The 21,817-nt window shown below is 47.6% G+C and overlaps 1 protein-coding gene across 1 annotated transcript in view; it reads left to right on the forward strand.

Annotated features, from left to right (window-relative positions):
* The window catches only part of LOC103190490 (ras/Rap GTPase-activating protein SynGAP), a 120,448-nt gene extending 99,495 nt beyond the window's left edge, over nucleotides 1-20,953 (forward strand). The window contains exon 15 of the mRNA XM_042344861.1: nucleotides 20,814-20,953. Within this exon, the coding sequence (XP_042200795.1) occupies nucleotides 20,814-20,885 (72 nt within the window). The 3' untranslated portion in view covers nucleotides 20,886-20,953. The remainder of the gene's footprint in view (nucleotides 1-20,813) is intronic.
* Nucleotides 20,954-21,817: the final 864 nt, after the last annotated feature.

A 21,817-nucleotide genomic window follows, 5' to 3' on the forward strand; every position in this document is an offset into this window, starting at 1 on the left:
TCCCACCATGCTAGAGGCATATGTCCTTCAGATAGCTGATAAGGAGACTGTGAGGCTTGGGGCCACAGCTGCTGGAAGGTATTACATGGAGTCCGAGTTTGTGACAAACTTTCGTGTATCCAGAGCTTGGACTTCATCCTGATTGTTTTGCACAGAGGCAAGTAGCTTCTGCTCAAGCTCTGCATATCCAACTGGTGGGACCATCGCTCAGTAGGAAGGGATGTGTGTCCAAACAGTGGACAGTAAATACTCAGGTATTTCATGGTGAGCTTTGTTGCCCACCAGGAAGCTTGCATGGAGTTCCTGGTACCTGCCATCCACCAAGTGAGGCCTCAAACTCAGACTTGTGAGATGCCAAATCACTAACTGGTGAATAATCTCCTTGGCAGGGCAGACCAGTCATTGGGGGCAGGGATTCTTTCCACTCATCTATTAACGCTGCAAGCCAAATCCCTAACTGGCATGCATGGTGAGCCAAGCTGGTCTATGTTTTACAGGACGGTTGTAGCTGGCTAAACTCACACAATTACCCCCAATGCACACTCTGGGGTCCCCAAGCCTTCGCTGTGGTTAACCTGCACCTAAATACTCCCCAGAAGTAGGTAAGCAGGGAGTGTCCCTCCAGGGAGAGAGTGCGCATTCCATTCTGACACAGTGAATTTCCATGTTTAGGTGACTATATAAGTGAGACTCTCATTCTAGTTTGAATTCTCATATTTCTTCATGTATAACGAAGGCGACCAAAGCCTTCCCACTATGTATTGTTGACCAGAACACCAGGAGAAACTCTTCTATCCCTTTAGCACCACAGAATCTCTAATGTCCACCTGAACAGACACAGGCAGGACCTTGGTTTTACGTCAAATGTTGGAGCATCAGTCCAAACTATGAGGTCAGACACACACTTGTCAAAATTACACCATATCAATCATTTCACTTAACAACCAGAGTTGTTAGACCCAAATGAATGGGTATAACAAATGCACTTCTCTTTTCTCTCTCCCTGTGTCTCCTTAATCTTTCTCCCTGTCTCTCTCTTCCCTTCTGTCTCCTTCCTCTTCCCCTCATTCTCTTCAATCCCTTTTCTCTCTATCCCTCTCTCTTTGCCTGTCAGCCTGGCTCAGGTAGTCACACTCTCACCTCTGATTCAGAAGGTTTTATACCAACATTGGGAACTTGGAGCCCATATAGTCTAGGCTAGCGATCCAGTGCTGGGGAGAGGGGGGAGCTGCGTTGTCAGAGGTGCCATGCTTCAGATGAGATGTCAAACTGCGGCCCCCAGCTGTGCCCTGTTGAGGTGGACACTAAAGATCCCATGGTATTTCGACAAGGAAAGGGAGTTTCTCCCGATGTCCTGGCTGACAATCTTCCAGATAGAATTGGTCACTCAGTTGGTGACTATTTGCAGGGACATGATTTGCGCACATTGGCTGCCACAATCGCCCAAAAAACATTACAGTCACTGCTTTACAGTCTATCCTGTGAAGCGCTTTGAGACATTCTCTCAATATGAAAGGTGCTGTGTCGAATGCAAGGGTTATAGTTTATTTTCTTATATCCTACCTGTTATTTTGCTCTCCCCAATAAGCCGCCCTCCCCACCCCATCATCACCCTCATGTCTCCATCCCTCTCTTTCCTCATTCTTAGAGAGTCACTGCAAGTAGCTCCAGTCCCCCGTGATGGAGATATTCAGGGACGGAGTATACATTTCTTGTCCTTCGCAATCTGAGCATGATTTGTCACAGTTAGATTCTCGACTCTGCCAGTCTCAAGCCTTGATCTGAGCTACACCAGCGCTTTATTGCACTGAAACACCTCACACACTTTTACGCAGAATTACTTTCAAGTTATGGAGGCAAAGTTGTCAGCATTGCCCAACACTCTGCTGATTCTCGGGGAAGTTGGGGAGGGTCTCATGTATAACGAAGGCTTTGCGCTGGACCATCGGTCAGTCTGAGCTCAGCTTTGTGCGCAGGGTTTGAACTCAAAGAGCCTTGTAACAAGCCAGGAGAGGCACAGCAGGGAGAAGGGGCGTGTGTGTGAAAAAAAATACTACATCCTTGAGTTTGCAGCATGCAACTGACGATGCCCTGCGATTGCTGACCAGAGCTTCGATTCAGGGAGCAAGAGGGGTTGGGGTGCACAGAGAAAGTGGACGAGCAATAAGCTGGTCGCTATATCTAACTTATTATGTTAATATCGTGTAAATATTCGCCATAATTTCAAGCAAAATATATAAAGATTATCCGTGATTCTACCATGTCTGCTACCTCACTTGTTTTGAAAATATTTAGCAGATGGAAACGCTGTGAAAATAATCCCCCCCCCCGCCATCGCTGTAACACTCTGATATAACACCCCTTGCTGTAATATTGTTATAACACACCTCTCACTGTAACTCTAATATTACACAGCCCTCACCGTAACACTGATATAACACACCACTCACTGTAACTCTGATATTGCACAACCCTCACCGTAACACTCATATAATACCCTTCACTGTATCACTGATATAACACACCTCTCACTATAATACTGATGTAACACACCCCTCACTGTAATTCTGACATAACACACCCCTCGTCGCAACTCTTGCTGTAACACTATTATAACACACCAAATAATGTAACCGTCTGGTATAACATGCCCCTTTCTGTAATACAACAACAACAACAATAACTTGGATTTAGATAGCGCCCTTCACGCCGGACGGCCTCTCAGAGCGCTTCAATACTCTGATATAACACGCCAGCACTGTAACAGTCTGGTACAGTTCACCAAACCGAGTAGCAATCAGATATAACATCCCCCTGACGAACCTCTAATACAACAAACCACCCAAACAATGTACCTTTCTGGTATAACGTGCCCCGTCCTGTAATACAAGGAGATAACACACGAGCTCCGTGAACAGTCTGGTATAACACACCAAACTACCTCTGACACAACAAATCTCGGATACAACCAAACATGGTAACGCTGTGATTGCACACCCATCCTGTAGCTTAGTGGTTAGAGCACTTGCCTTTTGATTCCCGGGCAGGACAAAACGCTGCGATAAGGCACAGCATCAAATGCAAGGATTATTATTATCACTGTGATGTTCTCCTATAACACACACAAGCGCTGTAATACTCTGATATAACACTCCCCTCACTGTAACTCTGATATAACTCACCCCTCAGTGTCACCCTGTTATAACACACCCCTCACTGTATCCCTGATATAACACACTCCTCACTTAACACTGATATAACACAACCTTCACTAACATTGACATAGCACGCCCCTCACTTTAACACTGATATAACACAACCCTCGTTGTAACTCTGTTATAACACCCTTCACTTTAACTCTGATATAACACACCACACACTATAACCCTGACATAACACACCCCTCATTGTAACTCTGATATAACACACCCCTCACTGTTATTCTGATATAACACAACCCTCACTGTTACTCTTATATAACACAACCCTCACTATAACACTGATATAACACACCCCTCACTTTAACACTGATGTAACACTGTAACACTGATATGAGATACCCTCCACTGTAACTTTGATATAACTACTTCCCATTGTAACACTGATATAACACACCTTTCATTGTAACACTGATATAATACACCTCTCACTGCAACTCTGATATAACACACCTCTCACTGTAACACTGAAATAACACACCTCTCACTGTAACACTAATATAACACACCTCTCACTGTAACACTGTTATAATACACCTCTCACTGCAACTCTGATATAACACACACCTCACTGTAACACTAATATAACACATCTCTCACTGTAACACTCTAATATAACACATCACTGTAACACTGTTATAACTCACCTCTCACTGTAACTCTGTTATAGCGCACACCTCACTGTGACACTGATATAACACATCCATCACTGTAACACTGTTATGATGCCAGAGATAGGTGTTTCTTCCTCCCAGTGTCCTGGTTGCCCTCTCTGTCAACCCCCAACACACACGCCCCACTCCCCAACCCTCCTGGTCAGTCATTCCATGGTTGTTTGTGGGGACATTGTTGTGCGCAATTTCGCTGTTTTATTCACGAAGAAAACAGACTCATGCAGACACTACACTTTATACTATATCCTGTGTAGGACGTTGAGATGTCCTCCTGACATGAAACCCACTGTATCAAATGTAAGGATTGTTATTATTCTTACTGTTTGATATGATAATGACATGACTGATGCTGAGCCAGGGGAGATTAATGGAGATGTGGTCAAAGTGAAAGGTCTTCACCTATGATCTGAAGATAGGCAGAGACGGTGGTGTGGGATAGAAAAATGGAGAGATTGACACAATGAATGGGTGAAAGCACGTCTGCTCATGGTGGAGCGGAGGGGGTGGGGGGGAATGAGAGATGTACAGGAAGCTGGAGCTGGCCAAGCGTAAGGGTGTAAGTGGGTCGGATAGGTAGGGAGATGCCAGAGCATGAAGGGCCACAAAGAGTTGGGCTCCATGACAACAAAACATCATGATGTTCATCCAGTGAGAACTTTGTGGTATCAGGTCAAGTGTGAACGTTGGGTCTAAGCTGTTGTTTGAAGGGTAGGAGCAATAATGAAAGGGGAATGGATCCTAGCAGAGCCTATCCCTACGGGGATTGAAGTTTAATAGCTTTCTGGATTGGTGCGTGTGGCTCCACTAGTAATCCAGGACGAGGGGAATTTTCGTCTGACAAGTGTGGAAACTCATGACCATTCTTAAGTCTCCAAATCAAACTATAAGTTCCACATGTGTAAGTCACCTATTTACATACATTTTTCTATGTCTGTAAAGGAGAGCACAATTTTTCCAGGACTTGTGTCAGCCTGGCTCAGTTGGTAGCACTCCTGCACGTGAGTCAGAAAGTTGTTATTTCAAGGTGATGTTGGGTGGGGGGACGTTGAGGCCAGGACACTGGGACTTGTTTAAACAGCCGCTAGATGCTGTGATGGGGGGAAAGGTGGGGTGGAAGTTTGGGAGCCATGAGTTTGGATGGGCCAAAGGTCTTCTTCATCCAAACTAATCTTTGGCAATGTGATAATACAAGGATTATTATTTATTAAAATAAATAATTGTAATATTCTGACTCAGAGGCAAGGGCTCCACCAACTGAACAGGGCTCTATCTTGTGTCAGCCTGGTTCAGTGGTAGTGCTCTCGCCTCTGAGTCAGAAGGTTGGGGGTTCAAGACCCCACATTGGGATTTGGAATCACATAGTCTAAGCTGCAGCTCCAGTGCAGCGCTGGGATGTGTTACGTTATAGGAGCTGCCGTCGTTTGGATGAGACGTTCAACTTCACTGTCTGTGCTCTGTTCAGGTGGAAGTTAGAGATCCCACAGAGCAGTTCGATAAAAGAAGGGAGTGTCTCTCTCCCGATGTCCTGGCCGACAATCCCCAAATAAAATTGGTCACTCGCATCATGACTGTTTGTGAAACTTTGCTGCATTGGCTGCCGCGTTCACCCCCTGCTCCCACCCACTCCTCATCCACTACTGCTCGTACCCCCACTACTGACTCCCCACTACGTAACCTCCTCATTGCTCCTCCTCCCACTACTCACCGCCCCCCCACCCGCCCCCACGCACTGCTCAACCCCCACCACTGGTCACTCACCGCCCCACCACTGTTGACTGCGCTCCTCGCCACTCTCTCCAGTTGTACTATTCAAAAATTCCAGCTCATTCACAACTCAGTACTGACCCGGTTCCAGTACGTATCCACATCTTACCAGTTCTGGCTCCACTGGATCCCCATCTCCGAACAGATCAACTTCAAGATCCTCACACTCATGTTCAAATTCCTCCACTCCCTGGCACCTCCTTACCTCCCCGACCTCCTCAGTCCCCAATCCACCAACCAGCGCCTCCGCTCGACTAGCGCTGGTCTTCTTCTTGTCCCTCGCGCCCTCTACCCCCACCACTGGAGGTTGCGCATTCGGCCACAATGTCCCAAAAATTTGGAACACTCTCTCTCGATTCCTCCGCCTTGCCCCCCACTCCCCTTCTTCAAGTCCTACCTGAAAACTTTCCTTTTCAACCATCAGTTACCCACTCCCACCTCACCCTCTCCCCCCAGCTTGGAGTCAAGCTCTGTTGAGCACTTTGATCTACTGCCCCACTTGTTGGCGCTATATATAAGTGCAAGTTGTTGTATGACTGTCTCCATCTATCTCTTTGTTTCGCTCCCAGTCATTCTCTGTCTCTCCCTTTCTGGCTCTTTTGTCTTGTTTGGCTGTCTATCTTTCTCTCTCGGAATCTACTTCTGTCTATCTGTGTGTCTATCTTTCTCTCTGATTGCATCTATCTGTCTATGTCTTTCTGTCTGTCTTTCTCTTACACACTGTATGTGTCTCTTATGTGTTCCTCTGCCTATCTGTGTCACTCTGTGTATGTCTCTGTCTGTCTCTGACTGTGTCTCTCTCTGTGTCTCTCTGTCTGTGGCTTTGTCTCTCTCTATCTCTCTATCTAACTCTTCCTGTCTGTGTGTCTGTCTCTGTGTCTGTTTCTGTCAATCTCCATCTCTTTTTATATCTGCTTCTGTCCACCCGCCCGCCTGTCCATCTGTCTGTGTCTCCCTTTCTCTCTATATCTGTCTCAACCACAACAAAATTTGTATAGTACCTTCATGGACTCGAGTTGGAGGTTGGGATTGGGGATCGTGGCAAGCAGGGGGGGAAGGTATGGTTGAAGAAGGTCTTGAGACAGGTCTTGAAGGCAGCAAGGGAGGGGGTGAGAGACTGCAGGATGGAGTTCCAGAGGATGGGGACAGAATGGCTGAAGGCCCGCCCGCCAATGGTGGGACAGGCGAAGCAGGAGACGTGAAGCAGGCCAGAGCCCCTGAGCGGAGACCGCGGGCAGGGTTAGGAGGTTGCAGAATTTGGGGGGAGCAAGGCCATGGAGGACTTGGAAAGTGAGGACCAGGATCTTGATCTGTATACTCTGTGTGATGGGAAGCCAATGGAGTCATGCAAGGATTGGGGAATAGGTTAGCGGAGCCTGGTGCGGGAGAGGACACAGGCTGCAGAGTTCTGGATGATCTGCAGCCTATGGAGGAAGGAGTTGGGGAGGCCGACAAGCAGGGCGTTTGCGTAGTCAAGCCTGGATGTCATGAATGCATATATGAAAATCCTGGCGGTCTGCGGTGTGAGACAGTGGCGGAGCCTGGTGGTGCTGCGGAGGTGGGGAAAGGCAAAACAGGTCACAGCATGGATGTGGAGTATGAAGGATAGTTGAATGTCAAACAGGTTCTGTATTGGCTTTGTGAGGTGTAGAGTGCATCCAAGGAGATGCTGTCAGTACCCGAGGTATGGAGGTGCTGACGGGAGCCAAGCTGGTCTTATTCAACTACAGGAAGTTAGGTCTCATCCAGGACTTGATGTCCGACTTGATTTCTGTAAAGACACAGTTGTTCTGGAGTCGAGGGTGGAGGCAGAGAGGTAGAGTTGGGTGGCATCTACATACATGTGGACGTTGATCCCAGGTCTGCGGATGATTTAACCAAGGGGGAGCATATAGATATTGAAAAGGAGAGGGTCAAGGACAAACCACACATTATGGTGCAGGGGCTGGAGGAGAAGCCATTAGTGGAAACAAATTGGAGATGGTGGCAGACGTAGGACTAGGACTAGGCAAGGGCAGGTCCATGAAGGTTGAGCTGAGAGTGTCTCTGTCTGTGTGTGTGTCTGTCATTTTCCCTCCCTTTCTCTTTCTGTCTAATTCTCTTTGTCCATGTGTCTGTCTTTTTGTTTGTATACCTCTCTGTCTGTCTGTCTGTCTCACCATCTCTCACTTTCTCTCTCTCTCTGTATGTCCATCTCTATATATCCATCTGCCTATCCATCTGCCTGTCCATCTGCCTATCTATCTATCTGCCTATCTATCTGCCTATCTATCTGCCTATCTATCTATCTATCTATCTATCTATCTATCTATCTATCTATCTATCTATCTATCTATCTATCTATCTATCTATCTATCTATCTATCTATCTATCTATCTATCTATCTATCTATCTATCTATCTATCTATCCATCTATCTATCTATCCATCTATCTATCTATCTGTCTATCTATCTATCTATCTATCTATCTATCTGGATGTATCCATGTTTCTGTTTGTCTATCTCTCTCTGTCTCTGTCTGTTTTTATATCTGTGTGTCTCCATCACTGTTTCTCTCTTTGTCTCTTGTCCGTCCATCCGTCCGTCTGTCTGTCTGTCATTCTCTTCCTCTCTCTCGGTCTTTCTGTCTGCATATTTCTATATCTATCTAAGTCTCTGTGTCTCCATCTGCCTACCTGTCTGTGTCTCTCTGTCTCTTTCTCTGATGGCTTTCTCTCTCTGTCTCTCCATCGTTCTGTCTGTCTATGTGTCTGTCTGTGTTTCTCTGTGACTGCAAACACTCTGCTCTTGGCTGGGTGGCTGGTATAAGTCAAATAAAGTATAATAAGTTATTTACAAAATTATTTATAAAATTAATTGTCAAAAGCCCCGGAGTCTTGACAGCTGTGTGTTTTCTGTTGGCAATCTTTCCTGAGGGTGTAGAGAGAGAGGGAGAGAGAGAGAGAGAGAGAGAGAGACTCTTGGCCTCTGTATAGATTTGAGATTTTAATTTTGAGATTTTATGATTTGAGATTTGAAATTTAAGGTTTGAAATTTGAGATTTAAGAATTGAGTTTGGAGATCGGGGGCAGCTACACATTTAGGTCCTGTATTTTACTGCTTTTCAAGCAAAATTGATTTCTGTCATTATCTGTCTCCTCACAAAACTGGCTATTTGATAGCTGAACTAAATAAATAAATACATACATACACACATACATAGACGTATATATATATGTGTTGGGATATTCCCTCTCTGTATGTAACTCATACGATTTTGCTTTGTACTTTAATTCAATGATATTGGTTTGACATGTGGTTTGGTGGACGGAAGGCTGTACGATGCTGTAATGTCATGTTGTATGAGGGGAAATGTGGTGACCTTTGACTTGTAATAAAACCCATGTGGCATCCTTTTAGCCTCTGTCTCTGAATTGTGTCTTTCCGGGTGAGGGAGAGGGAAGGGGGGAGTGGGAGGGGGCGCAGTCAGGGGATCAGCACCTGGAGAAGGGTTGGAACGGGGGCTGGAGAGGCAATGGGGAGGGGTGGGGGGCGGGAGCGGACCTGAACTGGTGGCATCAAAAAATAATAATAATTTGGTCACTCGGGCCACAGCTGTTTGGGACACTGCTGTGTGCAATTGGCTGCTGCGTCAATTTACTTTACATTATATTCTGTGAAGTGCTTTGCACCGATTTGAAGACGTGATAAGGCTCTATATCAAATGCCAGGATTATTTTGGAATTATTATTGCCAGAGCATGCGTCAGACTGGCTCAGTGGTAGCGCTCTCGCCTCCGAGTTAAAAGGTTGTTGGTTCAAGCCCCACATGAGGACTTGGAATCACAGTCCAGGCTCTCACTCCAGGGCAATGCTGGCGGGAGGGACGCTGCATTGTCGAAGGAACTGTCACAGGAAGAGTTGGTAAACCAAAGCCCTGCCTGTGCCTGTTCAAACGGACATTAAAGATCCAACAGCACGACTCGAAAAAAGGTCCCTTTCACCAACTACGCCTAATACTCTTACGTAAGCAGGGTGCATCCCTCCAGAGAGAGGGAGAGCTCCATGTGGGGGTAGGATGCATAGAACTCAGTCTGGTTTGGAAATTCTTAAGCTTGATGGGTTTCCCCCTGTGTGTCAGGCACCCGACTAATCATGGTGGTGGGTTTCCATGTGTCTCGATGCTTTCATTACATCGAGCCTCGACTATGCAAACTAACTTCTTGTTGGCCTCCCCAACTCCTCCCTCCACAGGCTGCAGATCATCCAGAACTCTGCAGCCCGTGTCCTCTCCCGCACCAGACTCCGCGACCCTATCACCCCCATCCTTGCCCAGCTCCTCTGGCTTCCCATCACACGGAGCATACAGTTCAAGATCCTGGTCCTCACCTTCAAACCCCCTATCATTCTCTTCACTCCCTCTGCTCAGCGGGCTCCGGCCTGCTTCCCATCCCCGCCTCGCTCACCCCACTATTGGTGGGCCGGCCTTCCGCCCCTCTGCCCCCACCCTCTGGAACTCTATCCTGCATTCCCTTTGCCTCGCCCACCTCTCTTGATACCTTCAAGACCCATCTCAAGACCCTCCTCTTCAACCGTGCTATCAATCTCCATGCTTTGCCCTCTGCCCTCCACCCTCCCCCACACTGTACCCAGCTGGGGTCCATATCTCTGTCCGTTCAGTGCACTGGGACATCCTCCTGATGGGAAAGATGTTTTACAAATGTAATTTTGATCACAGTGATGGTTTTTCATGTGAGTCAGGCACCCAGTTGATCATGGTGATGGGTTTCCATGTCTGTCAGACACCCGGTTGATCATGGTAATGGGTTTCCATGTCTGTCAGACACCCGGTTGATCATGGTGATGGGTTTCCATGTGTGTCAGACACCTGGTTGATCATGGTGATGGGTTTCCATGTGTGTCAGACACCCGGTTGATCATGGTGATGGGTTTCCATGTCTGTCAGACACCCAGTTGATCATGGTGATGGGTTTCCATGTGTGTCAGACACCTGGTTGATCATGGTGATGGGTTTCCATGTGTGTCAGACACCCGGTTGATCATGGTGATGGGTTTCCATGTCTGTCAGACACCTGGTTGATCACAGGGCTGGGTTTCCATGTGTGTCAGACACCTGGTTGATCACAGTGATGGGTTTCCACGTGTGTCAGACACCCGGTTGATCATGGTGATGGGTTTCCATGTGTGTCAGGCACCTGGTTGATCACAGTGACGGGTTTCCAAGTGTGTCAGGCACCTGGTTGATCACAGTGACGGGTTTCCATGTGTGTCAGGCACCTGGTTGATCACGGTGACGGGTTTCCATGTGTGTCAGACACCCGATTGATCACAGTGATGGGTTTCCGTTTGAGCCAGCCACCCGGCTGATCAAGGTGATGGGTTTCTGTGTGTGTCAAACACCTGGTTGATCACAGTAATGGGTTTCCTTGCGTGTCAGACAACTGGCTGATCATGGTGATGGATTTCCATGCGTGTCAGATACCTGGCTGATCATGGTTATGCGTTTCCGCATGTGTCAGACATATGATTCAAATAATGGTCACATGTTTTAACTGAGTTCCAGATTAGTCTATCCCATACCTGCAAAGGGTAAGCATATTAAGTAAGCATGGGGTCAAGGTCTATTAGTTTGGAGAGCAAGCGCAGGAAGTGTTTTCAGGAACAGAGCAATGGTCGCAAGAATTGCCACTCAATAACTGTAAATGGTGTCAAAATGGAACTGGATAGATTCCTGGAGGCTAAGGATAATAATATTTGGTGCAGCACCTTTCACATCAGGAGGTGCTTTTCAGGATATACACAGCGATGTCCTCGAGCCATGAAGTGAATAACTCATATTTGGGAGACTGTTGGCAAGGACACCAGGAGAGAGAAATTCTCTTCTCGAATAGTGCTGCGGAGATCTTTAATGTCCATTGGAGTCCTGTAGCTCAGTGGTTAGAGCACTCGCTTTGCAAGCGAGAGACCCGAGTTCAATTCCAGGCAGAGGGCGAAACCTCAGGCAAGTTTCCTTACTCCACACAGAGCCTAATAATAATCCCTCCAAAACAAAACAATAATAAATTGGTCATTTTCAATCCACAACTGTTTGAGGGACACTGCTGTGCGCAATTGGCTGCTGCATTTCGCCTACAAATCTACAGTCAATTCACTTTACAGCATATTCTATGAAGTGCTTTGAGACGTCTAGAAGATGTGACAGAGCGTTATGTCAAATACAAGGATTATTATTATTATTATCTTAACAAGTTCAGTTACAAAGAACGGGACCCCCGACACCCTTGCACTGTATTGGAGCTTCAGCTTAGAATGTGTGATTCCAAGTCCTAAAATGGGGCTTAAACCCATGACTCAGAGGCGAGAGCACTACCCAATGTGCCCCACCATTGCAAATCAAGTAAAAGTCAATTAAAAAAATAGAGTGCAAAAATTGAGTTTATCAATGAGTAAAAGAATAAAAGCAGAGAAATAATTAGAAATCAGAAAATAGTGTAAAAAAAACCCAACGTTTTTAAAGAATATTAATAATAATAATCTTACATTTGGTCATCCCAACGTGCATCAAAAGATATACTGTAAAATGTAGTGACTGTGTGTTTCTGTGGGCAAACACAGCAGCCAGTTTGCACACAACAAACAGCCATGCAGTGAATATAAATACCTGGGACATTTTTGGCGAGGACACCGGAAGACAGAAACTCCCTTCTCTTTCTGATTAGTGCTGTGGAGGAGTCCAATTGAACAGGCAACAACAACAACTTGGGTTTATATAGCGCCCTTCACGCGGAGCAGCATCCCAGAAGGCTTGGCAATGGTGGAGCCTGATGCTGAGCCAGGGGGAGTGGGAGGGGGGGAGGTGACCACAAGCACAATCAAAAAGGAAGGTCTTTAGGTGAGATTTGGAAGTGGGGAGGGTGTAGTGGCTGAATGCACGGCCATGATGGTGGAGCAGAGGGGACAAGGGACAAACAGGAGGCTGGAGCCAGCCGAGCAGAGGCAGCAGGTGGTGGAGTAGGGAGTAAGTAGGTCAGATAGGTAGTGAGGGGCGAGGGTATGAAGGGATTCGAAAACAAGTGAAAGAATCTTGAAAATTGATCCATTTGGTAATTGGGAGCCAGTGGAGCCTGGCCAGGACAAGTGTGAAGGGAGTACAGAGTTTTGTGCAGGTTAGTATCCGGCGGTGGAGTTTTGGATTAATTGAATTTTGTGTATCATGGATCTGGTGAGACAAGTGAGGAGGGCATTTGAATAGTCCAGCTGGAAAGTGACAAAGGTGTGGACAAGGGTTTCAGCTGCATTGGTTGTAAGTTATGGAAAGAGGTGGGCAATGCGACAGAGGTGGAAAAAAGGCGTCCTGGTCAGGAAACGGATGTGGGATAGAAAGGAAAGCTGGGGATCAATACCAGCTCCTAAATTGCACATGGGTTCAGTGAGTTTGAAGGAGAGCCTAGGGAGGTTGAGGAGTTCAGATCCACAGGAGAGAAGATGTTGACGGGAACCAAAAGGTATGGCTTCCGTCTTGCCAACATTCAGTTGCAGGAAATTTGCATTATCCAGACCTTGATGTCTGTCAAACAAGCTGACAGGACATCAATGGACTGGGAGTCACAGCCGGAGGAGAAGTAGATTTGCGTGTCATCCACATACATGTGGAAGTTGACCCCATGTCTGCGGATGACATCATCAAGAGGCAGTGTGTACATGATGAAAAGAAGGGAGCCAAGGATGGAGCCCTGGGGTACCACACAGGTGACTGGGTGGATGTGGGAGGGAAACTATTGGCCAAGATGAAGTGCTAGCAGTTGGTTAAGTAGGACTCGACCCATAGTGTGGTACCACTAAGTTGGATGTGGGAGGAGAGGCAGTGGAGGAGGATGGCACAATTGACTATGTCAAACGCGGTGGAGAGGTCCAGGAGAATGAGACAAAGGGAGCGCTGGTCGCAGAGAGAGAGCAGCATTTCTTACTTTGACGAGTGCTGTCTCTGTGCTGTGGGCAGGCCGGAAACCAGACTGGAGGGAGTAGGGAGTGGAGGGAAAGATGTGAGTGAAATTAATTTGCAATGATGCTTTCCAATGCTTTGGCCAGGATTTGGCAGGTTTGAGATGAGTTTGTGAGGTTGGAGGGATCGAGGGTGGGTTTTTAAGAAGAGGAGTGATGACAGTGGTTTTGAGAAGAAGTTCGACAGAGCCTGAGGAGAGGGACTGGTTGATTGTGTCAGCCAGCAGTGGGCCTGGGTGGGCAGGGGTAGGGGGAGGGATTGCGGCAGCAAGTGGCGGGCTTCATCTTGTTGATGGTGGGGAAAAGGGAGGAGAGAGAGGTGGGGGAAAAGGTGTGTAGGATGGGGGCTGTAGTAGGAGCCATGGTAAGACAAGAGGGTGATGGTGGGATGTGGCAGGTGACATGGGGTGGGGGGTGGGTTTGAAGGTAGGAGGAGGCAGCCAGGCTAATGCTGTCTATTTTAGAGATAAAAAAAGTCCAGGACCCCTTTGCTCTTGGCATCGGAAGTGAGGATTGAGGATGTTTGAGAGGGGGCGGGGAGGAGGGGCTGGGTTGTTGAGAACAGGATTTGTGGGTTGTTATTGGCCTCGAGAATGACTATCCTGTTTGAGAATGATGTGAGAAGGTGCTGATGGGGCCTCGGGTTAACGTCTCTTCCAAAGGAAGGATTTAGTTCAGACATTGACTTGCCCTCACAGTTTGATATTCTCACTGCACTCTACTGTCTATATTGGTGCCAACCACTGCAGGCAACAACAAAACTGGGCCCTTCACACTGGGCAGCTTCTCAGTGTGCTTAACAGTGGTGAAGCCTGAGGTTGAGCCAGGGGGAGGGGAGAGATGATTATTGGCGCAGCCGAAGAGGAAGGACTACAGTTGTGATCTGAAGATGGGTAAGGAGTGGGACAAGGAGGAGTGATTGAGGCAGAGAGTAATGTAGGGTGGTGTCGACGTGAAGTGAAGGGGATAAGGGATGTACAGGATGCTGGAGCCAGAAGAGCAAAGAGGGTGGATAGAAAATTGGGATGTGAGCAGGTCATAGAGGAAAGGAGGTGCCAGTATGTGTAGTGATTTATAGGCAAGTGTGAGGATCTTGACCTGGTGAGAACAGTGGTGATGGGACCAGGGATGCCTGGCGAGGACTGGGGTGACAGGGAGCCAGTGAAACCTGGCGAGGACTGGCATGACAGGGGTGTTGGATTTGGAGAGGGTGAGGATCCGAGTGTTTGGATTCACACACGTCTGTAAATGAACTAAGCTTGTGGTTGCACTCACCCACACTTTCCTCACCTTGTCCGAGTTCCTTCTCAAGTCCTTCCTCTTTGACTCCTCTTTCGGTCATCCCCACCTTTCCCATCCCCACCTCGTTGGGTTCCCACCCCCAGCTTGGTTTCCAAACCTGGACTGTTAAGTGCCTTGCGACATCCATTGCACTGGGGCAGGGACTCTTCCCACTAGGCCCTGCAAGCCACAGATAGGGTGGTCCTAGCTGGACAAGTAACGGTAAAGCTTGCCAGACAACGTTCTCAATGGCGAGCTCTGCGGTTTCAGCTGGTTAGACTCCAGTAATTACCCATTCTGGGGTCCTCAAGCCTTGACTAGCCATCCTGCGCCTAATATTCTCCCGAATTAGGTAAGCAGGATGTGTCCCTCTAGGGGGAGAGAAAGAGAGGGGGAGAGAGAGAGAGAGTTCACATTCCATTCCAATACACAGGAATTTCCATGTGTAGGTGAAATGCATGGACCTCATAGGGCTTGGATACTCTTAAGTACAATGATGGGTTTCCGTATGGTGCAGACACCCAGCTGACCAAGAAAAAGGACTCAAGGTTATCACCTGGTGAGACCGATGTGTCAGAGGAACCTTTCGAGAGAATGAATGTTAGTTGGATTGAGCTTCCAACTTTACTCCTGCCTCGAGCTGCTGCAGAACTGAAAATCTTTGGTGTGAGGTTCCCACAACTTAACATTAATCTTATTGGTTCCACGCCTTTCACATCAGAAGGACATCCCAAAGTGCAATGACTAAGCATTTGGTGGGCGAACGCAGCAGCCAATTGGTGCACAGCGACATCCCCCAAACAGTCGAGAAGTGAGCAACCGATTTTATCTGGGGGATTGGTGGCCAGGACACCAGGAGAGAGAAACTCCCTTCTCTTTTCCAATAGCGCCGCGGGATCTTTAATGCCCATCCGGACACGGCACAGAATGGGGAGCTCGGTTTAACGTCTCATCTGAAGGATGGCACCTCCGACAATACAGCACCCACCCCCTTCTCTTTGCGAATAGCACCGCAGGATCTTTAACGTCCAACTGAACTTGCAGATGGGGAGCTCGGTTTAACGTCTCATCCAAAGGACGGCGCCTCTGATAATGCAGCGCTGCCCCACTGCACCGGTGCGTCAGCTTAGACTGTGTGATTCCAAGTCCCAACGTGGGGCTTGAACCCACAAGCTTCTGACCGAGAGCAAGAGTGCTACCACTGAGTCAGGCTGACAATACGACATCTGATTGAATTACAGGAGGGGGCAGATACTGGACTTTATGTTCTCTGGCCCTTCATGTTTGTTTCTCTTTCTCTAATGTTGCCTTACTAATTTCTGTTGTTCTGGAACATTCCTCTGTGTTATGTACAGTCCTGTTCAGTAAGTTGTGGTCTTTCATTTGCGAGCACACGGTTTGTGTTCTGTCTGAAGGTGCTGGAGGTGGGGATGTGGGTTGACGTGGGAACAAATCACCTCTTCCTTTGTTTTAATTTACCAGTTTGCTTTGGTTACCTCGGACTTTCTTACATTCAGTGTCTTTGTGTGTTAAGTGCATATGAATAACAATCCTTGCATTTGTTATGGTGCCTTTCATGTCGGGACGACATCCCAAAGTGTTTCACAGGATTTACTGTAATTGCGTGTCGAGTCGGCAAACGCCCAATTTGCACACAGCAACAGCCTGCAAACAACCATCAAGTGAGCAACCAATTTTATCTGGCGGGATTGTCAGCCCACGACAGAGAGAGAAATCCCTTCTCCTTTCCAATTGCACCGCGGGATCTTTAATGCCCTCTCAGATAGGGCACAGGCAGGTAGCTCAGTTTTTATGACCCATCCTAAGGATGGTACCTCCAACAATATAGTGCAGACCCACAGCACTGCAATGGTGCGTCAGCCTAGACTGGTTTCAAGTCCTGATGTGTGGCTCGAACCCATAACTTTCAGCCTCAGAGGCGAGAGGGCAATCGACTGAGCATGTTGGGAATTATAAATATTTACCTCTTAAATCTCCTGGCATTTCATGCAGTTATAATAATCCTTGTAATAATAATAATCCTTGCATTTGATTTAGCATCTTATCACATCTTCGCGATGTCTCAAAGCATTTCACAGAATATATTGTGAAGTGAATTGACTGCATTTTTTGTGGGCGAAACGCAGCAGCCAATTGTGCACAGCAACGTCCACAAACAGTTGTGGATTGAGTGACCAATTTTTTTGGGAAGAATTATTACCCCTGGAAAAGCGATTCGCCAATCGACCAACAACAACTAACTTGCACTTAGATAGCGCCCTCCACACATGGTAGGTAAACAGAGGGTTGTGGAGGAAGGAAACTTTCCCAAAGTTTTGCCCTGCCGGGAATCAAACCCTGCTTGCCTGTGAGGCAAGTGCTCTAACCACTGAGCTACTGGACTCTATCGGATATTGAATGTACCTGTCTTGGAATATTTGATTTGTGACATTTGTTAACGGAATTCCTTAGATCTTTAAGCGATCCGAGACGCCATGGCAAGGGCACTATATAAATGCAAGTTGTTGTTGTTGTTGTTAGACACCTCCCACCTGAATTTGTCCTCCTTGCTGGTCTCCCCAGCATCAATATATACAAATTCCAACTGATTTAAAACTGCCCTCACCTGCACCAAACTTTGCACCCCCATCGCACCATTCCTTGCCAGGTTCCACTGACACTCACTCACTCACAAATCACACCCTGGCGCCTCCCTCCCTGATCACACACCGCACGCCTCGGCTTGTCCCTCGTCCTCTCTGCCACACCATTGGTGGCCAAGCTTTCGGCCAGTGCACCCCGAAACTCTGTCACTCTCTGCCTCAATCCCTCGGCCTTGCCTCCTCCCTATCCCCATTTTCGGAGCACACCCAAAGACCTTCCTCCTGGGTAGGCAACAAACTCTGTCACTATTAAGCGCGCCAAGATCTGCCCCAGGTGAAGGGCACCGTCTGCATGCAAATTGTTTAATGCGACAGTGGCACCAGAGTGGGGAGGGGGGGGGCCATGCGAGTTGGGGGAGCGGGAAGGAGGTTGCACTTTAGCAACAAATGGGAAAAGTACGACGTTCGGTAACAGCCAAAATCTGGCAAGAAAACTGTCCGCTTTGATCATCTGTCCCATTAGAAGAGTTTCCAGCTGATTGGATTTCGTATTGCCTTGTCGGCTTCTGGTGAAATTACTTAATGCGACAGTTTTTTTACGATGATGGCATGAGTGTCCCTCACACTTCCTCCTCACACCCCCCCCACCCCACCCCACCGCTCATTCACGCCCACTGCCTTTTCCAAAATGGCAGCCCTCCTCCATCACCACCTTCGGCAAGTTTCCTTGCTCCACTGTGCATCTCTGGTTACCTAGCAGTAAGTAGGAACGCAGTTAGTTGATTGACGGACCGAATTTCTTAAAAAAAATTTAAAAAGTGGTCGCTCAGTCCACAACTGTTTGTGGGACACTGCCCCGTTTTGCCCGTAAATTATAGTTACAGTATATTCTGTGAAGCGCTTTACGAAGTCTCAAAGACGTGATAAGTTTCTATATCAAATGCAAGGATTATTATTATTGAAGGTCACTGTTTTGCCAAGATGGATGCCTCCCTCCTCCCCTCATCTATCAAGGCACAACTCATGACCATCCTCTTTGACTGTGCCTTCAGCCACCCTTCTAACCTCCCTGCCCTCCCCTCACCCCTCTCCTCCCAACCCCCTCCTCCCTGCTCGAGTCCAAATTCCTGACTGTCCAGCGCACCGAGCCGTCCTCGCAATATGAAATGTAATTTTGCATCGCATTGCCTTTAACAAGATGGTTGCCCTCTCCCCTCACCATGATTTTACCAAGGTGGCACCTTGAATCTGCCTGAGATTCCAGTGGCCAGTTTTTCTTTAAATTTCGCAAGTGGCAACCCTACTCAATTTTCAGGGCTGGGCACAGATTTCCTGAGCTAGGAAGCTATCCACTTCCCAGGAGCTTCGCAGATATTCCAGGCATTCCTGGAGTAAGGAAGGAGGTAAATCCATATCAAACAACCTATTGATTTTCCCCACACATCACACCCCCCCCCTCCACCAACCTCCACTGAAAGGATATAACAGTGATGGAAAGAGTACCGCATAGGTTCACAAGGATGATACCAGGGTTGGCTATTGATACTGCTATCAGGGTAGTCTGGCTTTTACTCATGAGAAAAGACGTGCAACAACAACAACAAGATTACATTTGTATAGCGCCTTTCACGTCGGGAGGACGTTTAAGAAAGGACTTAACAGAAGTATTTAAAATTATAAACAGGTTTTATTTGGTTAATATGAATAGGTTGTTTCCACTGGTTGGGAAGTCTAAAACCAGGGGACACGAGTTATATGATAGTGACTAGGGGATCGAAAAGAGAATTTAGGAGGAACTGCTTCACCCAGAAGGTAGTGAGATTGTGGAACTCGCTGCCTGAAGTGGTGGTTGAATCAGATAGTGTAAATGCATTGAAAAGGAAGCAAGACTTTTATATGAAGGTTTCGCCCACAAAATATGTGGTCAACTTTACAGTATATTCAATGAAGTGCTTTGAGACATCTCGAAAACATATGGCGCTATATCAAATGCAAGGATTATTATTATAAGGGAGAGGAGAAGAGAAGATTATGGGACAGAGCAATGGAGAATGCTGTGGAGAATAGACACTGGCACAGATGGATTGAGTGAATGATGCTTCCATGCTGTACATTCTACATAAATCCCGAGCTGTCAAAATCATACCCTCAAATCCTCCAGTTCTGTGTTCAGTAACAGTGACTCCGCCTCGACTCCCATCCAATGGAGTCCTGTACTCAGTGGTTAGAGCACCTCGCAAGCAAGAGACCTGGGTTCAATTCCCAGGAGGGCGAAACATTGGGCAAGCTTCCTTACCCTACACATCTCTGTTTACCTAGATGTAAGTAGGAACCCGGTCGTTAGTCGATTGGTAGATCGCTTTTGCGGGTAACAAATCCTTTAAAAAAAATTGATCACTCAATCCACGACTTTTACAGGCCACTGCTGTGCGCAATTGGCTGCCGCATTTCACCCACAAAATACAGTCAATTCACTTTACAGTATATTCTGTGAAGTGCTTTGAGATGACTCGAAGACGTGATGAGGCGCTATATCAAATGCAAAGATTTTTGTTATGATACCCTCCTTGCTGGTCTCCCGAGTTCCACCACCCAGAAAACCCAACTAATGCCAAACTCCGCCTCATGTATCCTCATGCAAACCAAACTCCGCACCCCCATCTCCCTGTCCTCGCAGGCTCCACTTGCTCCCTAATACTAACACTGAACGGATTGATATCAAGATCCTCGCGCTCACGTCCTGGCACCTCCCACCTCTCTGATCTGATCAGGCCCCATCCCCCCCACCCACCCCCACTTCTACCCATCCCTTCCACTCGGGTGGGGGGGGTGTGGGCTCCGGCTCCTTGCACGTCCCACACACTCCACCATCAGCGGCCGAACCTTCAGCCACTGCACCTCGAGACTCTGCCACTCCCTTCCTCAATCACTCCTCCGCACCCATCTTCAGACCGCAGCTTTCTCTTTGACCGTGCCTCCGGTCACCTTCCCCCTAACCACCCGGTCAGCGAAGCACTCCAAGACCACTTCCCCCGTGTGAAGGAAGGCTGCTGTGTGAATACAAGTCATTGTCATCAGCGTTGTTGGTCTTGTTGTTGTTGTTGTGTCTGTGAAAGGATCAGTGGGAGATCGGGAACATCCCTAACTTTGCTGGGAAATGCAACTGATTGTTGGTCTCTTGCTGAGGTTGCGGCTTCAAACTGTTTTTGTGAAATCAATCCCTGGAGTTTGCGGAGGGTGTTTTGATACCAATGACTTTTCTGAATTATACAGGACTGTGTACAACACAGGGGAATGTTCCAGAACAACAGAAATCAGTACGGCAACATTAGAAAAAAATACTGAGCACCTTCGACCGACTCGGAAAAAAAAAAGCCAAGAAACAGACGAGGAAAACAAAAACGACACAAAAAAAAAAACAAATCCAGCTATACAAACAAACAACAAAACTCCCCCCCGAGAGCGTTTACTAAATCGGGAGATTTGAGAGACGCTAAAAACGTGGCCGGGAAAGGGGGCAAAGGCACCAGAGAGATGGTGATCATAGCATCGCCCATCGCCACCGCTCTGTGTGTGTATGTGTGTGTGCAAGAGAGACGGAGCGAACAGGGCATAGCACCAGCAGAGCTCGAAGACCAGCCTCTTGGACAATCAGGAGCTGCCTGAGGACAGACTGACAGATGCACACGGAGACCGTGCTAGTGCTTTCAGGCAGCAGCGAGATTGCAGCGCGGTGGAGGAAGTGGGGCGGGTGTGGGGGGATGGATCTTGGTGGGGGGGGGGCGGCTGCGAAAATAAAAATAATCGCGAAAAAAAAGCAAAAAAAAAAAGAGGGTTATCGGCGAAGGGTGGAGTATCGCCAGCGAATGAGCTCTCTCTCACTCACTCCCTCCATTCCTCGCACCTTCCCTCCCCCCTCTCGCTCTCATCTATCATTGACGCTTCAGAAATGAGATCAAGAGCAAAAAGGGCAAAAGGAAACCTGACCCACTGTTGGCGTAACTCTCTCTCTCTCTCTCCAAACTCCCTTTCGTAACCTCCGCCCCTCTGATCACCGGCCAAAGCTGGTTTTAACAAAATATGTCAGCGGTTTTGTGTGATCCTTGTAATTGTATTTTTTAAACAGAGATAAGCACACACGTGCATAAAAACGCACGCCTATGAATTCACACACAAACACGCACAAGTCTATGTATGCGCACGCACGCCTACACAAACGCACACACACACACACACACACTCACACATGTTCGCCCGCACACAGATCCGTTTACGGT

This window comes from Callorhinchus milii, unplaced genomic scaffold, assembly GCF_018977255.1.
Source record: "Callorhinchus milii isolate IMCB2004 unplaced genomic scaffold, IMCB_Cmil_1.0 Scaffold30, whole genome shotgun sequence".
NCBI lineage: Eukaryota > Metazoa > Chordata > Chondrichthyes > Chimaeriformes > Callorhinchidae > Callorhinchus > Callorhinchus milii.